The following is a 24,030-nucleotide window of genomic DNA, read 5'->3' as shown; positions in this document are numbered from 1 at the left end:
GTCGCGTAGTAATTCAGAGCACTCCTGCTTGTGGAAAGCAGTGGTGCCTCAGACATTCAGAAAAAAATGTATTTTTATTGGTGGCTTTCAGCCAAAGAGAAAATACGATTTTTTGCTCATGAAGCACAGGAGGCTCCTTATTGTCTTTGGGCACTGAGTCAGGTTCTCGGTTGCAATATGTTGCAATATGTTGCTCCAGTTTTGCACAGCCATTTTGGTTTCTGGGTCTGAGCTTGTGGCTAACATCTTTAAATACAAAATATTATCTGCAAGGATTTTGCTGTAGATGATATACACTCCAGCTTTTCAAAAACTGCTGCTTACGCATGCCATTTCATTCAGAAGTATTTCAAGCAGCTCCACACAGTACTGTGCTGTGAAGCATTCATGTGATTCTCAAAAAAGGACACACTGAGGAAAAGGTTTCCTATGAACTCCACCCAAAATAGCTGTTGTCAGTGAGGAAATCATTCATGCCAGCTCAGCCTTTTAGGATGTAAATACACTTTTCATTCTCATCTTCAACATGATTCTTCTAACTCCTAACAACCGACTACTATGCATCCATCTTCCCTGCCAGCTTCCTGCTTAACACGTTTTCTTGAGTATCTCACTTTTATTACCTGAAAAGAGTAAAGTACGACCAGCAAGATTTTTTGAGTCATTTGAGCATATGCACAGCAATTGCTATAATTGCATACGGATATGACTAAGTTAAAGCCAAATAGCAATTTATACACACTTGCAACAATTATGTAATAATTGATACATAATTTAAGATGACCTTTAGTATCTTGCTCTGTTTTCCACCCTTTCTCTGTAGCAGTGAGTGATGAATATGATTTGAAAAGTACTAAAAATGCTGATTTTATCACCAAGTTCACTGGCAGCAGGAGTCACTGCAATGATTTGGAATTTGCAGTCTGCGCAAGTATGACATCATACTTTCTGCCACCCAAGTTTTCCTATCTGTAGCTCTTGCAGTGGCCTGCTGCAGGGACAGAAGGCAAAACTGAGGTAGAATGAGAAGGCAAAGCTGAGGCAGAACAGATCTGCCTGAGGAAAATGTTGCTGTGATTTAACAGATGATCACCGGCTTACATACAAAAGCACTACTGCAAATACTGTGAAAATACTGGCAACTAGTAATTTGGTTATCTCAAATATATGAACCATTCACTGCGCTCAGGACAGCAGATGAAGTTAGCTGCTTACACGTGGCCATGGAAATACACAAATTAGGAAAAGGGAAGGATTTTAGCTGAGAGGTTGGTATGAGCACATTAAGTGCTTTGTGGCTGTGCTGAACGATGTGCACCACAGAGCAAGAACGAGGAGCCCAATGCCAGGGAGGAGGCACCAGCCCTGCCGACGGTGTGGGGATGGCATTCCTTGCCCCAAGCAGGCCAAGCCAGTTGTGCTGAGGGAGACCCATCCCAATGGTGCTGAAGGGAGAGCTGCCTTTAACTTCTACCACCAGCCACTCCAATCCTACCCATGCTTGAGGGGCTGCGCTTGTTGAGGACGGGCTCTCTTCTCTCGCTCTGCCACTCCCTAACCCCCAACCCGTCGGCCGGTGCCACCCGAAGGGAAGGAAGGCGCCGCCGGCCCCAGGCCTTCACAAGATGGCCGCCACGGCCTGCGCTGAGGGGAGCCGCGCAGCACGCAGGCGGGAGGGGCGGCCAGCGGCGGCGCCCGGGGGAGGGGACCGGAGCGGAGCGGCGGCGCCATGGGGGAGCGGGGCGACGGCGGGCTCAGCGATAGCGACGGCACCGTGGTGGAGGGGTCTGTGACAGAGAGTGATGTGGAGGAAGAGGAGTTCCGTAGGAGGAGGTGGTAACGCGGTGTTGCTCTGAGCTGCGCGTACCTGTGCGAGCGCGGCGGCGGCGGCGGCACATGGGGCGCACGGAGAAGGGAGGGGCCTGCGGCGGCTGGCTGAGGGCCGCTCCCGGGCCGCCCTGAGGCGAGGCGGGCCGCTGTCCCCGGCCTGCCCGGCTCTTGGTTTGATCTCCGGAAAACACCAGACACACACGGGAACGATCCCCTCTTGCATCTGACATACCGGAGTGCAAGCAGCTCTTCTTGATTATTTCATAAATATGTATTTTAGGGTTGTGGGTTTTTTTAATTTTTTTTTTTTCTCTGGTCAGACCAGTTTTGTGTGCCCTCAGACTCAGTCGTTCTCAGCTCTGCAAATGACCCCATTTACTTTACACATGCACCTTTTGGGCCTCAGAGTTTGTGCCTCCAGACCCCCCTGAATAACATTTTAGTCAGTGGAATTGAAACTCAGAGAAAATAAAGAAAACACTATTAAGGAAGATTGCTGCTGGTGTTCTTTTTCTGCAACTTTTAACTTGACAACCATTTTCATGTCATTATTTCGTGTATCTTTTAAGACATGGCAAAAAATTGAAACTATAAAGCAGCTGCACTTTGTACTGCTTTGTGTCCCAGTATTGCTTGGAAATATGTAAAGCAGTGATGTACCTCCTGTTGAGGGATATTAGTTGTTTAGAGTAAATAAGTTTTAATTAGAATAAATTACTTAGGATTATAATAGGGTGAGATTTGTGCTGTCTGCTTAGCTTTACTTAGCATAAGTGGCTACATTTGGTGAAGCCTTTAGGCCATGATAGACGTATTTTTCTCACTAATTGTCCTAGTATTTTTCCTAACAGCCAGTACAGAGCTGTGTTTAGTCTTTGAGTATGGGAAAATATTTGATATCACACTGCAGCACCTTTCCGTTAAATTAATTATTTTGTAAAATCCAATGCCTGAGACTTTGCTGTGGGAAACCTATGGTCAAGCCTGAAGAAGGAGGAACTGTGCCCAAGAATAAGTGTGCGTACGCATGCGCGTGCACACACATGAATGGTGTGTGGAATGCATGGGCAGCAGCTTCTCCTTTAACACCTCCCTACCTAAGGTTTTCTATGCAGAGTTTCAGGTATATCTCATAGTTCAACAGTCCTGTACTGTTGGTGTTAGCATGAGAGGTGTGCTGGCCCAGTGAGCAGTTAGCAGTGTCCCAACAGTGGAGCTAGGATTGGTGTACTCGGCTGCCCTCAACTGCCCTTTGAGTTTATAGGACTGAAAAGCACAACATAGAACTGTTTAACGCCTTTTTTTTTTCTTCTTTTTTTCTTTTTTTTTCGAAGGTTGTCTTTTTCTGATATGGACATGGCTTTAACAACTGAAGTAAGAATTAATGAAGGTAGGACAGATGCTTTTTTCACTCTCTCTTGTTTTTTTCTATGAACTGTTGCTGTGGATGTTGCCTGAGTCCATGTTATTTAAACTTAAGTGTGGAATTAAGTTCATTCTTAAGAACTGTATGTGCTCTCTTGTTATATCCATTGTTTTAGAAGAATGTTCAGCACATTTTTAATATTTAAAAAATAGGTTTGCTCTTAATTTCTCCACTCTTCATATGTACTATAACTGAGAATGCCTGGCAAATTTGGTGATGATACAAAACTGGGAGGAGTGGCTGACACACCAGAAGGCTGCACTGCCATTCAGCGAGACCTGGACAGGCTAGAGAGTTAGGAGGAGAATCATAGAATGGTTTGGGTTGGAAGGGACCTCAAAGATCATCTAGTTCCAACCCCCCCTGCCACAGGCAGGGACACTCTCCACTAGACCACGTTGCCCAAAGCCTCATCCAACCTGGCCTTGAACACTTCCAGGGATGGGGCATCCACAACCTCTCTGGGCAACCTGTTCCAGTGCCTCACCACCCTCACAGGGAAGAATTTCTTCCTAACATCTAATCTAAATCGACCCTCCTTCAGCTTAAACCCATTACCCCTTGTCCTGTCACTATACTCCCTGATAAACAGTCCCTCTCCAGCTTTCCTGTAGGCCCCTTCAGGTACTGGTAAGCCACAATTAGATCTCCCCGCAGCCTTCTTTTCTCCAGGCTGAACAATCCCAACTCTCTCAGCCTGTCCTCATAGGAGAGGTGCTCCAGCCCTCTGATCAGCTTCATAGCCCTCCTCTGGACTTGCCCCAACAGCTTGATGTCTTTCTTGTACTGGGGCCCCCAGAGCTGGACGCAGTACTCCAGGTGGGGTCTCACAAGAGCAGAGTAGAGGGGCAGGATCACCTCCCTCAACCTTCTGGTCATACTTCTTTTGATGCAGCCCAGGACACGGTTGGCTTTCTGGGCTGCAAGCACACACTGCCAGCTCATGTTGAGCTTCTCATCGATCAATACCCCCAAGTCCTCCTCAGGGCTACTTTCAATCCATTCTCTGCCCAGCCTGTAGTTGTGCTTGGGATTGCCCCAACCCACGTGCAGGACCTTGCACTTGGCCTTGTTGAACTTCATGCGGGTCGCACAGGCCCACCTCTCCAGCCTGTCAAGGTCCCTCTGGATGGCATCCCTTCCCTCCAGCGTGTCAACCGCACCAGACAGTTCGGTGTCGTCAGCAAACTTGCTGAGGGTGCACTCGATCCCACTGTCCATGTTGCCGACAAAGATGTTAAACAGTGTCAGTCCCAATGCCGACCCCTGAGGAACGCCGCTCGTCACTGTTCTCCACTTGGATGTTGAGCCATTGACCACAACTCTTTGAGTGCGACCATCCAGCCAATTCCTTATCCACTGAGTGGTCCATTTGTCGAATCCATGCCTCTCCAATTTAGAGACAAGGATGTCGTGCGGGACAGCGTCACATGCCTTGCACAAGTCCAGGTAGATGATGTCAGTTGCCCTTGGCCACAGTAACCCCATCATAGAAAGCCACCAAATTTGTTAGGCACGATTTGCCCTTATTGATGCTATGTTGGCTGTCCCCAGTCACCTCCTTATTTTTGATGTGCCTGACCATAGTCTCCAGGAGGATTGGCTCCGTGATCCTGCCAGGTACGGAGGTGAGACTGACCGGCCTGTAGTTCCCTGGGTCTTCATTTTTCCCCTTCTTAAAAATGGGGGTTATGTTTCCCCTCTTCCAGTTGGCGGGAACTTTGCCGGACTGCCGGGACTTCTCAAATATGATGGCGAGTAGCCTGGCCACTTCATCTGCCAGTTCCCTCAAGACCTGTGGATCCATCTCATCAGGTCCCATGGACTTGTGCATCTTAAGAAGAAGAGAAGAACCTAATGAAATTCAACAAGGGCTGTTGTAGGTCCTGCACCTACAGAGGAGTAACCCCAAGTACCAGTACAGGTTAGGGGCTGACGTGCTGGGAAGCACCGTTGTGGAGAAGGACCTGGGAGTCCTGGTGGACAACAAGTTCTTCATGAGCCAGTGGCATGCCCTCATGGCCAAGAAGGCCAGTGGTACCTGGGGTGCATTAAGAAGAGTGTGGCCAGCAGGTCGAGGGAAGTTATCCTCCCCCTCTACTCTGCCCTGGTGAGGCCACATCTGGAGTGCTGTGTCCAGTTCTGGGCTCCCCAGTTCAAGAAAGACAAAGAACTACTGGAGAGAGTGCAGTGAAGGGCTACAAAGATGATAAGGGGACTGGAGCATCTCTTGTATGAGGAGAGGCTGAGAGAGCTGGGTCTGTTTAGCCTGGAGAAGAGAAGACTGAGAGGGGATCTGATCAAAGCTTATAAATATCTAAAGGGCGGGTGTCAAGAGGATGGGGCCAGACTCTTATCAATGATGCCCAGTGACAGGACAAGGGGCAGCAGGCACAAACTGGAACACAGGAAGTCCCATCTCAATTTGAGGAAAAACCTCTTTACTTTGAGGGTGACCGAGCACTGAACAGGCTGCCCAGAGAGGCCGTGGAGTCTCCTTCTCTGGAGATATTCAAAACCTGCCTGGACATAATCCTGTGCAACCTGCTGTAGGTGATCCTGCTTTAGCAGGGGGGTTGGACTAGATGGGTCTCCAGAGGTCCCTTCCAAGCCCTACCAATCTGAGATTCTGTGATACTGTGATTCTGTGGCTTGGAAGTGTTTGAACTATATATAGGGATATCCTTTTTATTTAGAGATGTGTATTGTGTTTGAGCAGAATAAAATAAATGGCATCTGAACACATAATAGCCATATAAATGGAATCTATACACATAATAGTTGCATGTAACTGTAGTTGCATATAGTATTTGAAAAAAACCCAACTTTAATATTGTTAATATATCCATTCTCTTTAAATGTAATATACAGAATTTGTGTAGGGATATTTAAGTGCACTATGAAAAGTGTATTATTAAATTACTTTAAACATAAATGCATCCATGCTGATTTAAAGCCTCAAAATCTTTCCTAATAACTCCTTTAGAGCAGGTTGTGTGAGCAATCATGTAGTTACATAATAGTTTTACTGGTACGTCCTTGGCATTTTTACATAATCCATCTTTACTTGTATCCTGTATGTGTTACTCCAGCAGTACAGAGACTGCCTGTTTTTTAAGGACACAAGGTGTTTTTAGTGTTCTTCCAGATTTTTTTTTTTGTCTTTTTGCCAAAAGATCTGAGTGGACAGTTGGTTTTTATCAACCTACTCTGAGTTAATATAAGTCTTACCTACAGCCCATTGAAATCTGCAGAAACTTTTCCTATGGCTGTGATATCCTGATGCTGAACCTTTCATAGTTGCTCAATAGTTTTGTCTGAGGAAAGAAGCATCATTCCGTTTTCAACTTACCTGTGGTTATCCACTGGAATTAAAACCTGGCAACATTCAACATATATGGTTTAAGGCATGTTTATTTGATTCATTGTTCAGTTTGTGAGGTAGGGATTTGTCTGCGGGTTGGGTGGGTTTTTTTTGTCTCTGTAAAAATAATGGATTATGGTATTTTTAGCATTCTGCCAGTGGCATTTTATATTCAGAAAGTTGGAATTCATATTTCATTTTTCATGCATTTGTGCATACTCGTATAGTAGCAATTTGGTGATGAGATACCATTAATTTCATGGATATTTTATTAATGTCAGTAACAACATTTTAGTTTTGAAACTTAAGGGTCCAACCTTAAGGGTTTCTCTCTTCTTTTTTTTTTTTTTTTCCAGAGATCAGTTCTTCCTTTGCATAGTCATTAAAGAAAGTAATCCATATAGGAATACAAATATTTTTAGTAAAATGGGTCAGGCAGCTTACCAAAATTCCAGTTGTTAGTTTAAAAATAAGAGCAAAGAGTTAATCTGCAATATGAACTCAGGGAGGGTTCCAGACCACTGAGTGAAATAAATTTCCCCTCCCCAGCTGGTTTTATTAATTTCTGACCTCTCCTACACTGTGGTTTCAAAATCTAGTTAGATAGACTGTTTAACCACTGAAGTCTGTTGCATATCAGAAGCTTTGATATGTATACCTTATTTCTACGTACCAACTTACGTAGAAATTTATGTAGAAATCTGTGTAGTTATGGAAACTTAGGCAGTAATTAAGGTAATCAAAACTTCCTTTAAGTACTTATTACTATATTTTTCTTCTGTTTTTTTTTCTTTTTTTCCTAGGAGCTCCTTCTCCGGAAATCTGTTTTATGCAGAAATTTTGTGATCACACATATAGTCAGAAGGCAGAACAGATAAATCCAGTAGGTATAGAAGTGATACATCTACATGATATGCTACACATCGCTAACTATTAATTATTAATAAACTCACTGGGCCTCCCATTCTTTATGTGCAAAAGAGCCTGGTGGCTTGCAGCTGAAATGAATTTTTATTCACAGTTGTCACGTCTGTAGCACATTCTCTGCAGGAGTGTATACCAAAGTCTCTTTCCTGGTATTTCATGAGGGTATAACCTCTCAAATTTGAGGAACAAGCCCATGACAAATAGGAAGAAGTCATGGAGCACAAACTTTTTAGTATGTTCCCTTCAGGAGCTGAAAGATAGCTATCTGAGTTAACCATGCCAGAATACACCCTTGGTTACTCATTGTAAGATTAGCTGTGATCCAACGATTGGACAATTGTTTCTTTAAAAATGAAAGAGATAATCTGAAATGCAGAATAAAATGTCTGCTTGCATGATAATGGGGTAATCATTGTACTGTATGGATAATTCTGCATTCCCTAATCTACTAATTACCATACCTTTTAATGTATTTGCCACAATTGGTAGCTAGCCCATAAGCTGTTCAATTGAGCAATCAGCTTTCCACCTACATATGACATGCTGTTGTGGTTTAACCTGGCAGGCAGCTGAAACAACTACACAGCTGTTTGCTCACTCCCCGCTCCCAGTGGGATGAGGGAGAGAATTGAAAATGGAAAAAGAAAAAAAAAACCCAAAACTAATGAGTTGAGATAAAGACAATTTAGTAGGACAAAACAGAACTAAAAAAAGAATAAAAGTAAGAATAAGAATAAGAATAAAATACAAAACATGATGAACAGCACAATTTCTCACACGCGAAGTCAATGCTCTCCGCAAGACAGAGCCCTGAGGAGAAGGACTTGGGGGTATTGATTGATGAGAAGCTCAACATGAGCTGGCAGTGTGTGCTTGCAGCCCAGAAAGCCAACCGTGTCCTGGGCTGCATCAAAAGGAGCGTGACCAGCAGGTCGAGGGAGGGGATTCTGCCCCTCTACTCCGCTCTTGTGAGACCCCACCTGGAGTACTGCGTCCAGCGCTGGGGGCCCCAGTACAGGAGAGACATCGAGCTGTTGGGGCGAGTCCAGAGGAGGGCCATGAAGTTGATCAGAGGGCTGGAGCACCTCTCCTATGAGGACAGTCTGAGAGAGTTGGGATTGTTCAGCCTGGAGAAAAGAAGCTGCGGGGAGATCTAATTGTGGCTTACCTGAAGGGCCTACAGGAAAGCTGGAGAGGGACTGTTTATCAGGGAGTGTAGTGACAGGACAAGGGGTAATGGGTTTAAGCTGAAGGAGGGTCGATTTAGATTAGATGTTAGGAAGAAATTCTTCCCTGTGAGGGTGGTGAGGCACTGGACCAGGTTGCCCAGAGAGGTTGTGGATGCCCCATCCCTGGAAGTGTTCAAGGCCAGGTTGGATGAGGCTTTGGGCAACGTGGTCTAGTGGAGAGTGTCCCTGCCTGTGGCAGGGGGGGTTGGAACTAGATGATCTTTGAGGTCCCTTCCAACCCAAACCATTCTATGATTCTATGTAAGAGATTGTAAGTAAGACTTTTCTTCCACCAAAGATTCAGCAGATATACAGACAGATTTTGTAAGATTCATGTTCTTTCCAATTGACAAGACGTTTCCATTATCTATTAAAACCCTATTCCATGGCTTGTTCAGGCAGGCCTTGTTAAAGGAGAAGCTGCTGCCCATGCATTCCACACACCATTCATGTGTATGCACGCGCACGCGTACACACGCTTATTCTTGGGCACACTTCCTCCTTCTTCAGGCTTGACCCTAGGTTTCCCGCAGCAAAGTCTCAGGCACTGGATTTTACAAAATAATTAATTTAACTGAAAGGTGCAGCAGCAGGATCAGCCCAGGCTGAGTGCCTCCAAAGAGAGGAACCCAGAACAAAGTAATCCCGAGCCAGTTATACCCTTGGGTCCCATACATCTGCCCCTCACACGCCCTTCACGCGGTGTCCATGTGTCCTTTAGTTCAACGGTGTTTTTTGGTCGGGGGTCTTCTAACATCTAATTGGATGATTATTCTGTGTCCAGACAGGCAAGCTCTTAATCTTGTTGACTTGCAGTTTCTGCTGAAGGTTGAAGCCTCCTTATCTTCTGATTCAGACTCCTGGTGCACCTGCCCACGCTGGTGGAACATGGAGAACTCAGGAGTCCCAGACTTGGGAAAAGCACTATGCAGACATCAGTGTGATATCAAAATATTTTCCCATACTCAAAGACTAAACACAGCTCTGTACTGGCTGTTAGGAAAACTACTAGGACATTTAGTGAGAAAAATATGTCTACCATGGCCTAAAGGCTTCACCAAATGTAGCCACTAATGCTAAGTAAAGCTAAGTAGACAGCACAAATCTCACCCTATTATAATCCTAAGTAATTTATTCTAATTAAAACTTACTTATTTACTCTAAACAACTAATATCCCTCAACAGGCCTCATGATTATAAGTTTGTGCTTTCACCTTTTTCAGGCATTCTTTTCTTGCCCAGTTTGGTGAAGTGCACCTAAAGTTTTTAGGTAGCACTTACAACTTTTAAGCATTAATCTTTTTTTTTGGAGCACATCCAGAGTCCACTCAGATAGTTCACTGTATAAATAAGTGCTCAAATGACAAAAGTCAGTTGAGTTTTCCAGGAATTTCTTTACCAAAAGCAAGAGAGCACGACAAAAGGCTCTTCCCAGTACTTGCAGTCCGTGGCCACAAATAGTATTTGTGTAACTTTCATGATTTGAGAAGACTGCTCAACCAATCAGCAATACACTGATTTTGCTTAGAACCTAATTTTTTAGCAGACAAAATAGCTCCTCTTTCTTCTGAGATATGGTAGTTCACTGAGCTTTAAACATCTATCTGAGCAATGTTATCCCGTCAAAGAGGTTTAGTAGTTGTTCTGCTATCCTTCTGACCTCGCTTGATCTCTAGATAATGTTCTGTGTAAATACCCAGGCTGATTTGTACAAAAGGTGTATTTAGCAAAGTCAATAACTTTCTGCCAACTATCCCATTGCCATATTTTGGAACTACATCAGTCAATACTTATTGCACAAACTGTTTCTGAAGAATCTGTTCTGTTCTAGGGAGCCTTTTAGGAGTCTTTCCTACTGGGCAATCTCCACCTGTTACTCTGAGGCTTTGGGCAACGTGGTCTAGTGGAGGGTGTCCCTGCCCATAGGAGGGGGGTTGGAACTAGATGATCTTTAAGGTCCCTTCCAACCCAAATCATTCTATGATTTCTTCAGGAACATTGCTAAAATGATTGTTTTGTGTTGCTAATACCTTGTGCAAGCCACATAAGTCATCCCTTGGTGTCCACACCAAGATCTTCTTTGCCAGAGTTTTCCTAGTGCTGTAAATGATCTCCATTGTATGCCAATGATTTGTTTAAAATTGCAGCCAGTATGCTGATAGTCCACTAGTAATCCCCAGTCTTCAGCTCATCTGGAAGAGAAATGTTCTGCAGTTCACTTGCCTATTTTAATCATTCCTAGGTTGCCTTAGACTTTACATAAAGGCTCCTTTTTCCATACTAGAGGAGCTCTCTCCCTTTTATATAGTCAGAGGCACAAAAAGCAGATCCAAGCTCCTGTTACGAAAGAGTTTGAATTTGGCTCCTGCTCTGACAGTAGCTGTCTCCTTACCCACATGCCCCTTCCTGTGTCTGCATGTGGCAGCCCTGCTACTAGAGCTTGCTGATGTGCAGGTCTTATCAGCTAAGTTCCTTAATTCTGCCTTTTCCAGGGATATTGAGAGTTGTATACTGCTCCACAGTCTCTGGAGCAACATCCTGTCTTACTTAACAGAAAGAGGGAATTGTTACAAAAAAAGATTAAAACTGGGAGTTAAAATAAAAATACTCTGTGTTTTTGTCTTCTGATGTATAAAACACCTGAAGTTTAAAGCAGTCATATCTTACTTGCGTAGGTATGTTTTCCTTCTGAGGGAGTATTGTCTTTCATAGTCTTGATTTATTTTTTGACATTTTTCTTTAACAGGCCAAATAAAATATCTAAATGGAATGTTTTTTATATCTTATTAGTAATGTGTGTAAAGATCAGATCTAAAAATTCCATTTCCCAACTAAATCACAGAAGGAAAAAGATAAGCATGTAATAAAGCTGAGAAAATAAATAATGAAGTACTTTTTGTTTATTAACTTGATTATTTTTTTTCATTCAGATACCTCAAGAGGCATATGCATCTGACCAGTCTCAGTCTCTACTGCAGTGAGTATAATACATCACACAGGAATTCCAGTCATGCATGCTGTAATTAAACAATTCCGCTACACCTCCATTTGCATGTTATTTCATTCTCGGTGTTCTATTGTGAAGCAGTTTTCTTGTTTGCTTAGTGAAGGATCTATATTTATGTCAGAGGTAATTCTTTGTCCAATATGGGTCAAACTGTACCTGTATTTGTTTATATTGATTGTATTACCTTTAATGGTATATGGGCATAAGCAACAGGAATGACAGTAAACTACTCAGAGAAAACCATTAGACAGATGAAAATTTGTAATAAATAATATTAGACCTTTTGTTCTTAGAAACTCTGTAAGGATTTCAGTAGAAGATGGATTTATAATAGAAATACAGAAAGAAGTAATAAAAAATAGGAAGGTCTGTTTTTTCACTTAGAGAATGAATGTACAAACATAGCTAGCTCCACTTAGGAAATCTGGAAGTCTTAGTTACTGCATGTCTTCATAAATAGAAGTGTGCCTCTAAAATAACAGCAGTTGTTTTCACAAATAATTGTGAGTACAAAACTGCATAAATAAACTCAAAGTACTGTAGAAATTTTCTTAAGCTGAGCAGATTACAATTCTTTCTGGATAAGAACTTTTAATTATATTATTTAATTCTAGGGGTTGGATAAAGTGTCCATCACTTACCGAAAATATTTCTAAGCCTGGTTTTTCACTAGATGCTGCAGTAGAGGGACAGCAAAATAATTCTGTAGGTATGTTGTATTTTGTAGAAAACTGAAAGTCACTCTAGCTGTAGCAAAATCAGTTGAGAAGCTGAAGATGAGTATCCACTTAGGTTGGTTTAGAATCTGACTATGTGGCCTTTACAACAGTTGTTTAGTTTTCGTAGTTGTCTTGGACTACGAGTTACGTTTTTGTAAGTATTCTGTCAGGATTGTTTGAAGAAATAACTGTTTTCCCAAGCCAGTGGTGTATTTCCAGCTTAAAATTCATTGGTGTGGAATTTTCTGACAAAAGTTACAGGCCATATGGTACTTAAGTGCCATACAGCTCCTTAAGGTAAGCATGAATATGACAGTTATTGAGGGTTCCTACATGCTTCTTACTAACATATCCAAGAATCAAAGCCATCTGTAAGAAAGGAGAAACAGAAATGCTACTGGTCATACCCCAGATCTGCCTGTCATCTGCTGCTACTTCAGTTGTGCTTCCCTTCCTCTGTGCTGCCAGCAGCACAGGCCTGTCCCATCTGTTTTGCTTTCTCCCTGTTTGAGCTAATTTTTGCTAATGCATTAGAAAACCATTCACTTTATTTCTGATTAGGAAATTCCCAGGGAGTCACATGAACATTAAAATACGGTGATGGGAGCGGCAGGGGGAAGTGGTTTGGGACCAGCCCTTTTCAGAGGCAGTAAATTATTGGATTACTTTAACTGTATTCTCTAATTGCATTGTAATTACAGAGGAGAGGGGATAGGTCTCATCCTGTGAAATGGGTGGCAATTCCATGTGCTGATAGTCTTTGGAAACACAGACCTCTGAACCACAGTGAAGAAATTTGACCAAAGAGCCCTGGAATATAATTCGGTGACTAACAGAGCCTAAATAGAAACGTTATTGTCAGTTCAACATAGGGAACATGGCAACAGTCATTTTTAAGGTTTGAAACTTCAGCCTTAGTCAGGAAGTGAGGCCATTTTATTAGAGATTATGAGAACTTTCAGAAGTGGAAAGTACAACTGAAATATTTGTTTTCTATATTTAGATACCAAATTGGATGGATTTCAGAAAGATTCAGAAGGAAAGGTTAGTGTATTTTTACAACTGAATGTATATAAAATATAATTTAATTTAATTAGCATTAGACAATATTTTACTGAAAAATACCTGGTTCTTTCATTTTAAAAAGCAGGCACATAGTTGTTGAAACTGACATTGAGTGCATTAGGTGAAAACAATTTAGGAGCTAACCATTATTTTCTCCTTTTTGTGTAGGAACTGCAGTTATTACGCTTGCAGGGCACAGGGGTAGAAGCATAGCAGTAACAGTGAAGTAGGAAAGACATCACCATGACACAGAATCTATAAGGGCTGTTACTTAAGCCAAAGTAAGGAAGACTTTCAGTAGCTTAAAACATGTTTTCCACCAATGGAAGTTATGGGAGAGGCATTATGAAGGTCTTTGAGGAGGAGGAGAGTATCTGAAACCGTCCTTCTGTTTGGGAGTAATGACATGTGGCCAAAAATAGGTAGTACCAGTCTCTTTGGTACATCTCTTTGGTAATCCTAAAGCTGCTCATGAGTGACAGGTTTCACTACTTTTGAAGTAAAAGTGAGGGAATAGCTTTGGAGCTACTTTTTCCCCCATTCATTTGTCAGCTGCTTTCTCTGCAACACTGAGGCAGGGATGATTCCACTCCACTGTAAGCCTATCTACTTGAGTGTTGCAAGGTACTGCCTATTTTCTTTGCCGTGTGTTTCTAGCTTCCTTTGGGCCAACACTAGCGCTTATTTGAGACCCCCGAGATGAAGCAAGTTTTGGGGAACAACTGTCAGATGCTGTTCAATTTTTTTCAGTTGGCTTAGTTTTCAGCCAGGTCATCTTTTCACTCCACCTCCCCAGGAATTTAGATAAGTGCCAAAGCAGCGCAAGAGAGGATGTGGAAATGCACAGCTGAAGGCAAGTGGAAGGGTAGGAGTTGTACTAACCCTAATTTAGATAAGCTTAATGCAATCTTCATGTTATGAGTGCAGCTTACAAATAATAGTATTTTAGTAATTATCTACCTGGAAGCACTGCATTTGCATATAAAAGAAAGAAGACCTTGGAGGAAAGAAAGAATTCCCTGAAAACTTCCAGAAAACACAGTGGCAAAAATTCAACAATATATCCATGTGAACTGTCCAACCCAGAAATATCTTGAGCAAGAGTTGAAGGTTCTGCAACCTCTGACATAAACATCCGGTGGTCATATGTTGCCCTGATTCCTTTCCACTTCCACTCTCTTTTCCCTTCCAGCACTCCCTCCGTTCTTGGTTTGAGCCGTCAACCACAACTCTTTGAGTGCGACCATCCTGCCAATTGCTTATCCACTGAGTGGTCCAGCCATTGAATCCGTGTCTCTCCAATACAGAGACAAGGATGTCATGCAGGACAATGTCAAATGCTTTGCACAAGTCCAAGTAGATGAGATCTGTTACTCTTCCCTTATCCACCAACACTGTAACTCCATCATAGACGGCCACCAAATTTGTTAGGCACAATTTGCCCTTAGTGGAGCCATGTTGGCTGTCCCCAATCACCTCCTTATTTTCCATGTGCCAGAGCATACTTTCCAGGAGGATCTGCTCCATGATCTTGCCAGGCACAGAGGTGAGACCGACCAGACTGTTGTTCGCCAGGTCTTGTCTTTTTCAGTCAGTGGGAACTTTGCTGGACTGCCAGGACTTCTCAAATACAATGGAGAGTGGCTTAGCCGCTTCATCCACCAGTTCCCTCAGGACCCACAGATGGATCTCATCAGGTCCCATGGACTTGTGCATCTTCAGGTTCCTTAGATGGTCTCGAACATGATCTTCTCCTATAGTGGGCAGTTCTTCATTCTCCCAGTCCCTGCCTTTGTCTTCTGTGACCTTGGCAGTGCGGCTTGAGCACTTGCTGGTGAAGACTGAAGCAAAAAATTCATTGAGTACCTCAGCCTTCTCCATATCCTGGGTAACCAGGTCTACTATTTCATTCTGGAGGGGGGGGGGCACATTTTCCCTCATCTTGCTTTTATCATTGACATACCTATAGAAACTTTTCGTGTTGTCCTTGACATCCCTGGCCAGATTTAATTCTATCAGGGCTTTTGCTTTCCTAACCTGATCCTGCCTACCAATAGGCAGATTGAGTGCATTGAGGATATATCCAGAGAGGATATTTTAGGACCCTGGAGTAAGATGGTTAGGATTAATCATAGAATCATAGAATGGTTTGGGTAGGAAGGGACCTCAAAGATCATCTAGCTCCAACCCCCCTGCCATGGGCAGGGACACCTTCCACTAGACCATGTTCCCCAAAGTCTCATCCAACCTGGCCTTGAACACTTCCAGGGATGGAGCATCCACAGCCTCTCTGGGCAACCTCTTCCAGTGCCTCACCACCCTCATAGTGAAGAAAACTTTCTTAATATCTAATCTAAATCTACCCCCATTCTGTTTAAAATCGTTATCTGTTGTCCTATCACTCCATGCCCTTGTAAACAGTCCCTCTCCAGCTTTCCTGTAGGCCCCCTTCAGGTACTGAAAGGTTGCTGTAAAGTCTTTCCGGAGCCTTCTCTTTTCCAGGCCGAGCAATTCTCTCAGCCTGTCTTCACAAGACAGGTGCTCCAGCCTTCTAATCATCTTTGTGACTCTCCTCTCAACTTGCTCTAACAGGTCCATGTCCTTATGTTGGTGTCGCAGGTGAAGGTGTTTGACATAGTTACAATTTAGTCAATTCAGAATTTATTAATAGGATGAGTTAAATCAAAGGTTGAATTTTAGCAGTACTCAATGATTGACTAATTTAAAGATTTACAAGTAATTCAATAAAATATACTATGATCAAAACAGTGACTGAATTACAGATTTGAAGATAACAAGATTCACACTAACTTCCTATGAGGTATCTTAAAATTTATAGATACATATATATAAACATAAAACATGCAGGTACACACACACACAGACAGAAATATTTGGGCCCAGTGATATAAGTCACCCACACTCATGAAGGCAAAGTGTATATTTAAACATATATATAGGTAGGGAGATAGATGAAGGAAGCTAGCTTATAGCTAAAATTTCACTCTTCGAGTTTGGAGTAAATGCATCAGCATTCCTCAACAAGCGATAGTTGAGACTCGAGGAGGCTGCTTTCGCCCTAGTCTTACATTGGCAGATGGCCCTCAAGAAGTTTGTGCCTGAGAGGCATCCCAGCTCAGGGGAAATGCTGGTCACAGCGTGACGTGATCCAGGAGAGCTCAAAGGGTCTCACTTAGAATTGCTATTTGTAGGATCCAAGATAATTGACTTTTGTCAGGTACTTTTCCACTTTGGCCAAACTTGGATGGCAAAGTATTCTGGTACTTTCCACCATCTGCACAGACTCAGAACTTTTCTGGCATCACCTTCTTTGGGCCACAACCCAGGTACAGGTGCACCAGGCTGTCAAGAGGTGATCGATTGTTGTTACTGTTCCCAAACAATAAGGGAGCAAGAATGTCATGATCCAAATACAGATGTACCAGGCTGCTACCAATGCCAAGCAAAGCAAGAACCAGGCACATTAAAGAGGTGCCTTAATGCTTTGGTCTGTTGCTTAGGCATGTGGTCCAGAAACAGAGGGAGAAATTGAACCAAGTACTGAGCAGCTCATGAGGAGGGGGAGTTGCACCACCACAGTTGGGGACCGCAGAGTTGAACACAGTACTCCAGGTGGGGTCTCACAAGAGCGGAGTAGAGGGGCAGAATCACCTCCCTCAACCTGCTGGTCACACTTCTTTTGGTACAGCCTAGGACATGGTTGGCTTTCTAGGCTGCAAGTGCACATTGCCAGGTCATGTTGAGCTTTTCATCAATCAACACTCCCACGTCCTTCTCCTCAGGGCTGCTCTCAATCTGTTCTCTGCCCAGCCTATAGTTGTGCTTGGGATTGCGCTGGCCCATATGCAGGACCTTGCACTTGGCTTTGTTGAACTTCATGAGGTTGGCATGGGCCCACCTCTGAAGCCTGTCAGGATCCCTCTGGATGGCATCCCTTCCCTCCAGTGTGTCGACCACACCACACAGCTTGGGGTCATGGGCAAACTTGCTGAGGGCGCACTCGATCCCACTGTCCATGGCGCCGACAAAGACATTAAACTGTGCCAGTCCCCAACAAAGACGTTAAACAGTACTGGTCCCAGTACCAACCCCTGATGAACACCACTCAGGAACACTGCAGTGAATTATACTTTTTGCGTATTGGGTCATGTTGGCAAGATCTGACTGCTGCAGAAAGACCTCTTGTGAGAGGAACCAATGGCCATCACAGGTTTCTGTGTACTGTTTTGAAGAAAGGGCAGGACAGATGCCTTGACAACCAGCAGTTAGTCACTGGACATGTTAGTTTTGTGTATCTATTCCTGAAAATACAAGAGAAAGTCATTAATTAACATAATCTCTGATTAGAAGTCCTGACATCATAAAACGAGTCTTGCTGGGTTTTCTTGATTTTGATGACCTAGCAGCTCTGATTTCTGTTGTGGTTAATCTGTTAATAGTGGGGCCAATACTGTTCAACATCTTCATTAATGGCCTGGAAGATGGAACAGAATGTGCCCTCAGCAAGTTCAGAGATGGTACTTGGAGGAGTGACTGATGCATCAGATAGTTCTGTTGCCATTCAGAGAGACCTGGATAGGTTGGAGAACTAGACAGAGAGGAATGCCATGAAGTTCAACAAGGGGAAAGGCAAAGTCCTGCATCTGGGGAGGAATAACCTCAGGCACCAATATATGCTGGGGACCAACTGGCTGGAAAGTAGCTCTGCAGAGAAGGACATGGGGATCCTGGGGGACAATGAGCTGGCCATGAGCCAGCAATACACTCTTGTGGCAAAGAAAGCGAGCAATATCCTGCGCTGCATTTGAAAGAGTGTTGCCAGCAAATCAAGGGAGGTGATCCTCTACTCAACTGGTAAGGCCACCCTTAGAATACTGTGTCCAGTTCTGGGTCCTCAGTACAAGAAAGATACAGACACACTGGAGTGAGTGCATCTGGTTCTGTAAGGCCTTTGACATGGTCCCCCACAACTTCCTTCCCTCTAAATTGGAGAGACATGGATTTGATGGAGGGAACGTTTGGTGGATAAGGAATTGGCCAGATGGTCTCATCCAGAAAGCAGTAGTCAATGGCTCAATGTCCAGGTGGAGATCAGTGATGAGTGGTGTCCCTCAGGGGATCATATTGGGACCAGTACTCCTTAATATCTTCATCAGTGACGTAGACAGTGGGGTTGAGTGCACCCTCAGCAAGTTTGCAGGTGACATCAAGCTGAGTGGTGTGGTTGACACGCCTGGGGAACAGGATGCCATGCAGAGGGACCTGGGCAAGCTTGAGAAGTGGGCCCATGTGAACCTCATGAGGTTCAGCAAGGCCAAGTGCAAGCTCCTGCACTTGGGTCGGAGCAACCCCCAGTATCAATACCTGCTACAGATTGAAGGGATTGAGAGCAGCCTTGCAGAGAAGGACTTGGGGGTATTGGCAGATGAAAACCTGGACATGAGCTGACAGTATGCGCTTGCAGCCCAGAAAGCCAACTGTATCCTGGGCTGCATCAAAAGAAGTGTGGCCAGAAGGTCAAAGGAGTTGATTCTGCCCCTCTACTCCACTCTCATGAGACCCCACCTGGAGTACTGTGTCCAGCTCTAGGGCCCCCAACATAAGAAGGGCATGGAGCTGTTGGAGCGAGTCCAGAGGAGGGCCACAAAGCTGATCAGAGGGCTGGAGCACCTCTCCTGTGAGGACAGGCTGAGAGAGTTGGGGTTGTTCAGCCTGGAGAAGAGAATGCTCCAGGGAGACCTTATAGAAGGCTTCCAGTACCTAAAGGGGGCTTATAGGAAAGATGGGGACAGACTTTTTAGTAGGGCCTGTTGCAATAGGACAAGAGGTACCAGTTTTAAACTAAAAGGAGTGTAGATTCAGACTAGATATGAGGAAGACACTTTTTACGATGAGGGTGGGGAAACACTGAATCAGGTTGTCCAAAGAGGTTGTAGATGCCCCATCCCTGGAAACCTGATCTAGTTGAAGATGTTCCTGCCCATGGCAGGGAGGTTTAGCTAGATGACCTTTAAAGGTTCCTTCCAAATGTAACTATTCTATGATCTTTCATATGAGGACAGGCTGAGAGAGCTAGAACTGTTCAACGTGGAGAAGAGAAGGCTCGGGGGGATCTTACCAATGTGTATGAACACCTGACAGGAAGGAATGAAGATGAGGGAGCCAGACTTCTCATTAGTGCCCACTGATAGGACAAGAGGCAATGGATAGAAATTAAAAAGAAATAAATCCCATCTGAACACAAAAAACCACTTTCTAACTGGGAGGGTGGTCAGACACTGGAACAGGTTGCTCAGAGAGGTTGTGCATTTTCCACCTGTGGAGATACTCAAAACCTGACTGGACATAGTCCTGAGCAACCTGCTGGAGCTGACACTGCTTGAGCAGCAAGACTGGGCTAGATGATCTTAAGACCTCCCTTCCAACCTCAACTGTTCTGTGATTCTCTATGCATCCCTCATGTCCCAGTATATTGCAGTAATCTTCAGCTCAGCATTCTCACAGAAGCTGGTAATGTTGATCCTTCTGAAGCCTTAACTCTTTTATAGTGATTCTCTTACATGTATGTATTGAAAGGCTGAACTTCGCTGCTGTTGTTTGATGCAGAGCTAGCAGATACAGGGGTCCACTTAACATTTCCACTCCACCCTTATTATTTATGCTTCAGTTAGTCAGTCCAGTTGTATCTTGTAACATGTACAAGCCACAGTCTGTGACACCAAATAGCCACCAATTTCCTTAATAACTTTTTAATTGTTCTCAAACACAGAGGAAAAAAAACATCTTTGCATGTCAGGATTCACCAAGGTGATGTGAATGCACTGCCATCTGCTGGAACTGACAGGCCAGGTTTAAGCTTGCTCATACAATCCACGGAAAGAGGTAGACTTCTATGGCTTAGCTAAGCCTGGCTTGCTCACTAGCCTTTGGTGCAGTGAGTTTGTTAACACACACTTTTTATATCCACGGTCAAGTAAGTTGGTTTTTTTTTAGATGAGTCCTCTGCTTGACTTCCCTGTCCACCTTCTTCCTCTGGTGCGAGGTTCTGAATCAGCTGAGGCTGGAGTTGACTGGGGTCATGCTCAGTTGTTACCCAGTGTGTGCTTACTGGTAAGATGGGGGAACGAGATTCTGGGATGATTCTGGAAGGTCAGCAGGATTTCTGCCTGGATTAAGGAGCACTTTGCTTTGGATTTGTAATGGGAATAATTGACTCTTGAAGGTAGTGGGATTTAAATCAAGCCTTTAGATACTTCTAAAGTGTGTTCATACTCAGTTGGAGACATTCACAGGTGCCATGAGATGGTTGGCATTCAAACCCTAAAAAGAATTAACAGCCTTACGCCAAAGAGATACCTTTTTCTCTTTGGCATACTTACACAGGAACCCCTTTTTTAAATGAGTTGCTTGAGGCATAGCTCTTCTGGTGGAGGATGGACCTGAACCTGAATTTACCACAATGTAGATATTTTACTGCTGAGCTACTGACTGAGGGGGAATCCTGCTCCTCCTTTGAGTGAAACTTATGTGTATTCAGACCATATTTACCAGACTGGGGTCCACAGGAGAAAGAACTCCCTCTTTTGGTTCAGTTCCCAGCTGGCTCAGCCTTGCTCCTTCAGCAGCTCCTCTGTTCCTTTTGAGCAGACAGCAGAAGGTACAAGGACCTTAGGTATTGGGGCTTTAAGTGTCTTTATGAATAACTGGCAGCTGAGGATGGGTTTAAGGGAGAGAAAGTTTAGACTTTTATTATGTTTGCAGATTTTAATAGAGCAAGTCCCGCAGGATTTTGCCAACAGAAATGAGTGCTAAAGAAATTTAGGCATCTGTAGTTGGATGGGGATTTTGTGAACACCGGTCACATTTAAGTGTTGGTTTTCAGTTGATGTTTGGGTTTTTTAGAATCTTGCAAAGTAGTCATTTGTGCCTGCCTGATCCTTCTCCAGTAATATAAATATAAGTTTCACCTGTCCTTCAACAAATGCACTGAGCCTTTTTCTTAGTAAATTTGTAATATACATACACACAGTATATATATATACACCACAGTTCCTCAAGTACAGAAAGTTATGCCAGTGAGTTTTTTTTCCCAGTTGTTTAAAGTCTGCACAAACTGGAGAAGTGGCCTAAGAAGAAACTGTAATTCAATACAGCCAAGTGAGAAGTAGTCAGTACTTAAAAAGGAACAATTAGCTGCACAGGTGCAAGATTGGAAACAGCAGACTGAGGAATAATTTTTCAACTAAGAATCAAGGATTTATAATGGCTTAGAAACTGAACATGTGTCAATGCTTTCTATTTTATTGTCTGTGAGCTTTACCAAAATTATGTTACCAGTGGTTAAAAGATTCTTGCACTGCCCAGTATTGCCACTTGCTGGCAGCAAGAGTCTAAAAATGTTTTGAAAGAGATTTTCTTAAGATCCTGTACTACTAAGCAACAGCACTATTATATACAAAAGTTATATAGATAAAATATGTTTTAGATCTGCCGAGGCATCTGATTTTCTCCTGCAGAAGCATGTGAAACAGAGATAGGAAAAAAAAAGAAAAAGCTATTAATTGGTATAAAAATGGGTGCATCTGCTGAAAGCAGCTCAAAGTGCTTAGAAAAAAAGTAGCAGTGTTACTGTTCTGAGAGCAGTTATGGTTTTGTGGTTCTGTACTCAGTGTGGAAACTCAGACATGCAGCCTCCAAGCATACTCCTAAGGTTTTGAACTGAAGCTTGTGAGGCACAAATGCTCCATACCTATGTGGAATCCACATAAACACATAATGAAAACTCATACATGGTGTTTTACTAACTGTGCTTTTTTGTGTTATTGTGAATATGTTCACTTTCATTATTTCTGGATGACAGAAATTTTTAATGCCTTTCTTTTAAAGCCCTTTAACACCTTCGGGTCATTAGCAATGGCGTAATATCTTTGACTTTATAATAAATTTAGTCTCTCTTACTCTGGATTTTCACTGCTAGGGAAGTCAACAGCTGAAGTGCTCTACTTTTAAAGCTCAAACCTCAGTCTAACCCTTGCTAAGAAATTGTATGAGTTCTTAGGGAAGGCTTTAGGTCTTGTAGTTTATGCAAAAATTGTAAATAAAATGTATGTGTATACATGGATGACTTCTAAAGTGAATGCTAATTACATGCTTTTTAGAAAGAGTTGTTCCTTTTTGTAAACAATTTTTTTTTTTTAATGTTTAGATTTCACAGAAATTAAGTAATGAAGATCTCTCTCCAGAAACAAGCCTCTTTCTGGATGCCCCTCTGGAGGATATAATATTGGTTCCAATGGAACAGACACCACAAGATAGATTTCTGCGTGTTTTAGAAGATTGCCAGAGAAGCTGCATGACCATCATTGACACAGATAACACAGTGAAAGAACATTCCCCTAATAATGATACAGATCTTTCACTGACAACCCCAGGGAAGATCTTCATGGAAGCATTCACTGAGCAGAGTATAGAGACTGGTAAATTTGAAATCAGTGATTTGTTGAGATCCTTCAGTGATTCTGAGAGTCTTAAAATGATAAACCCATTGCCTGATGAGTGTCAGGGTCGTGCCTTTGACATTGATCCATCAGCCGATGAGAGCAGTGATGCCCTGCCAGCACAGCTTGTGACAGCTCTGAGTGCCTTGTCAGGATCTGTAGTACAACCTGTCACTCCTGTAGTGCCAGATGAGAGACAGCTTAACACCGAGGGAGAGCAGTTAAATTCAGAACCCAGTATTCCCCAGTTAATTGACGACTGTACACAAATAACAACCATGATTCAGCCTCAACTTTCTACAATTCAGGCAGAAGAAATAAAAGCCTTAAGAGGATCTGACTTGCAGAGGACAACAAATGAGCAAGTATATACAGTTTAATTAATATTTGAAAATTTATGTTTATCATAAAATATTTTATAGAATAGTCAAATTACTTGGGAGATGTGAATCTTAGTAAAGAGTAAACTGGCATCAATAATTTACATATTTAATACATTTCAATTGGTTTTGATTTAAAAGTCCAGTAGTGGTTTTCTGTGTTGATATAGCCATGTTATGAAAATAGCTGAGCTTGCTGTGATGTGAAATCCTAATAAAGTTACTTCAGTGACTGAAGTGGAACTCTAGAATCAGCATGGGAGTTTCAAAAACTCTAGGTCGCCCTGTATCCATCATCTATGTCTTGTGTTCTCTTCAAGGAAAGTTCAAAAACACTATTCTGTTATTTCATTGGAGCACACTGCCATATACCAGCCAATTCCAATTCTAGCTTCCTAACCCATCCAATTCTGTTTTTTCTGCAGACTATGTTGTTCTCTGCTGTCATAGTTCTCACTGCTGTAGCATACAAATGCTTTGCAAGTATTACAAAAGAAATTATAGCTATGTCTTTCCTGTAGACTAGAAAGATGACTTATGGGGATTTTTTACACGTATATTTAGA

General features: G+C 43.0%; 1 protein-coding gene across 1 annotated transcript in view; it reads left to right on the top strand.

Moving 5' to 3' along the window:
• Positions 1–1,715: 1,715 nt before the first annotated feature.
• The window catches only part of ANKRD31 (ankyrin repeat domain 31), an 87,768-nt gene continuing 65,453 nt past the window's right edge, over positions 1,716–24,030 (top strand). The window contains exons 1-7 of the mRNA XM_075741194.1: positions 1,716–1,833; positions 3,165–3,220; positions 7,424–7,503; positions 11,707–11,753; positions 12,398–12,492; positions 13,506–13,546; positions 22,794–23,450. Coding sequence (XP_075597309.1) covers positions 1,730–1,833; positions 3,165–3,220; positions 7,424–7,503; positions 11,707–11,753; positions 12,398–12,492; positions 13,506–13,546; positions 22,794–23,450 — 1,080 coding nt within the window. The 5' untranslated portion in view covers positions 1,716–1,729. The remainder of the gene's footprint in view (positions 1,834–3,164; positions 3,221–7,423; positions 7,504–11,706; positions 11,754–12,397; positions 12,493–13,505; positions 13,547–22,793; positions 23,451–24,030) is intronic.

Source organism: Balearica regulorum, chromosome Z (genome assembly GCF_011004875.1).
Source record: "Balearica regulorum gibbericeps isolate bBalReg1 chromosome Z, bBalReg1.pri, whole genome shotgun sequence".
NCBI lineage: Eukaryota > Metazoa > Chordata > Aves > Gruiformes > Gruidae > Balearica > Balearica regulorum.
The sequence above is the reverse complement of the archived record's forward strand: the minus strand, read 5'-3'. Positions and strand labels throughout refer to the sequence as shown.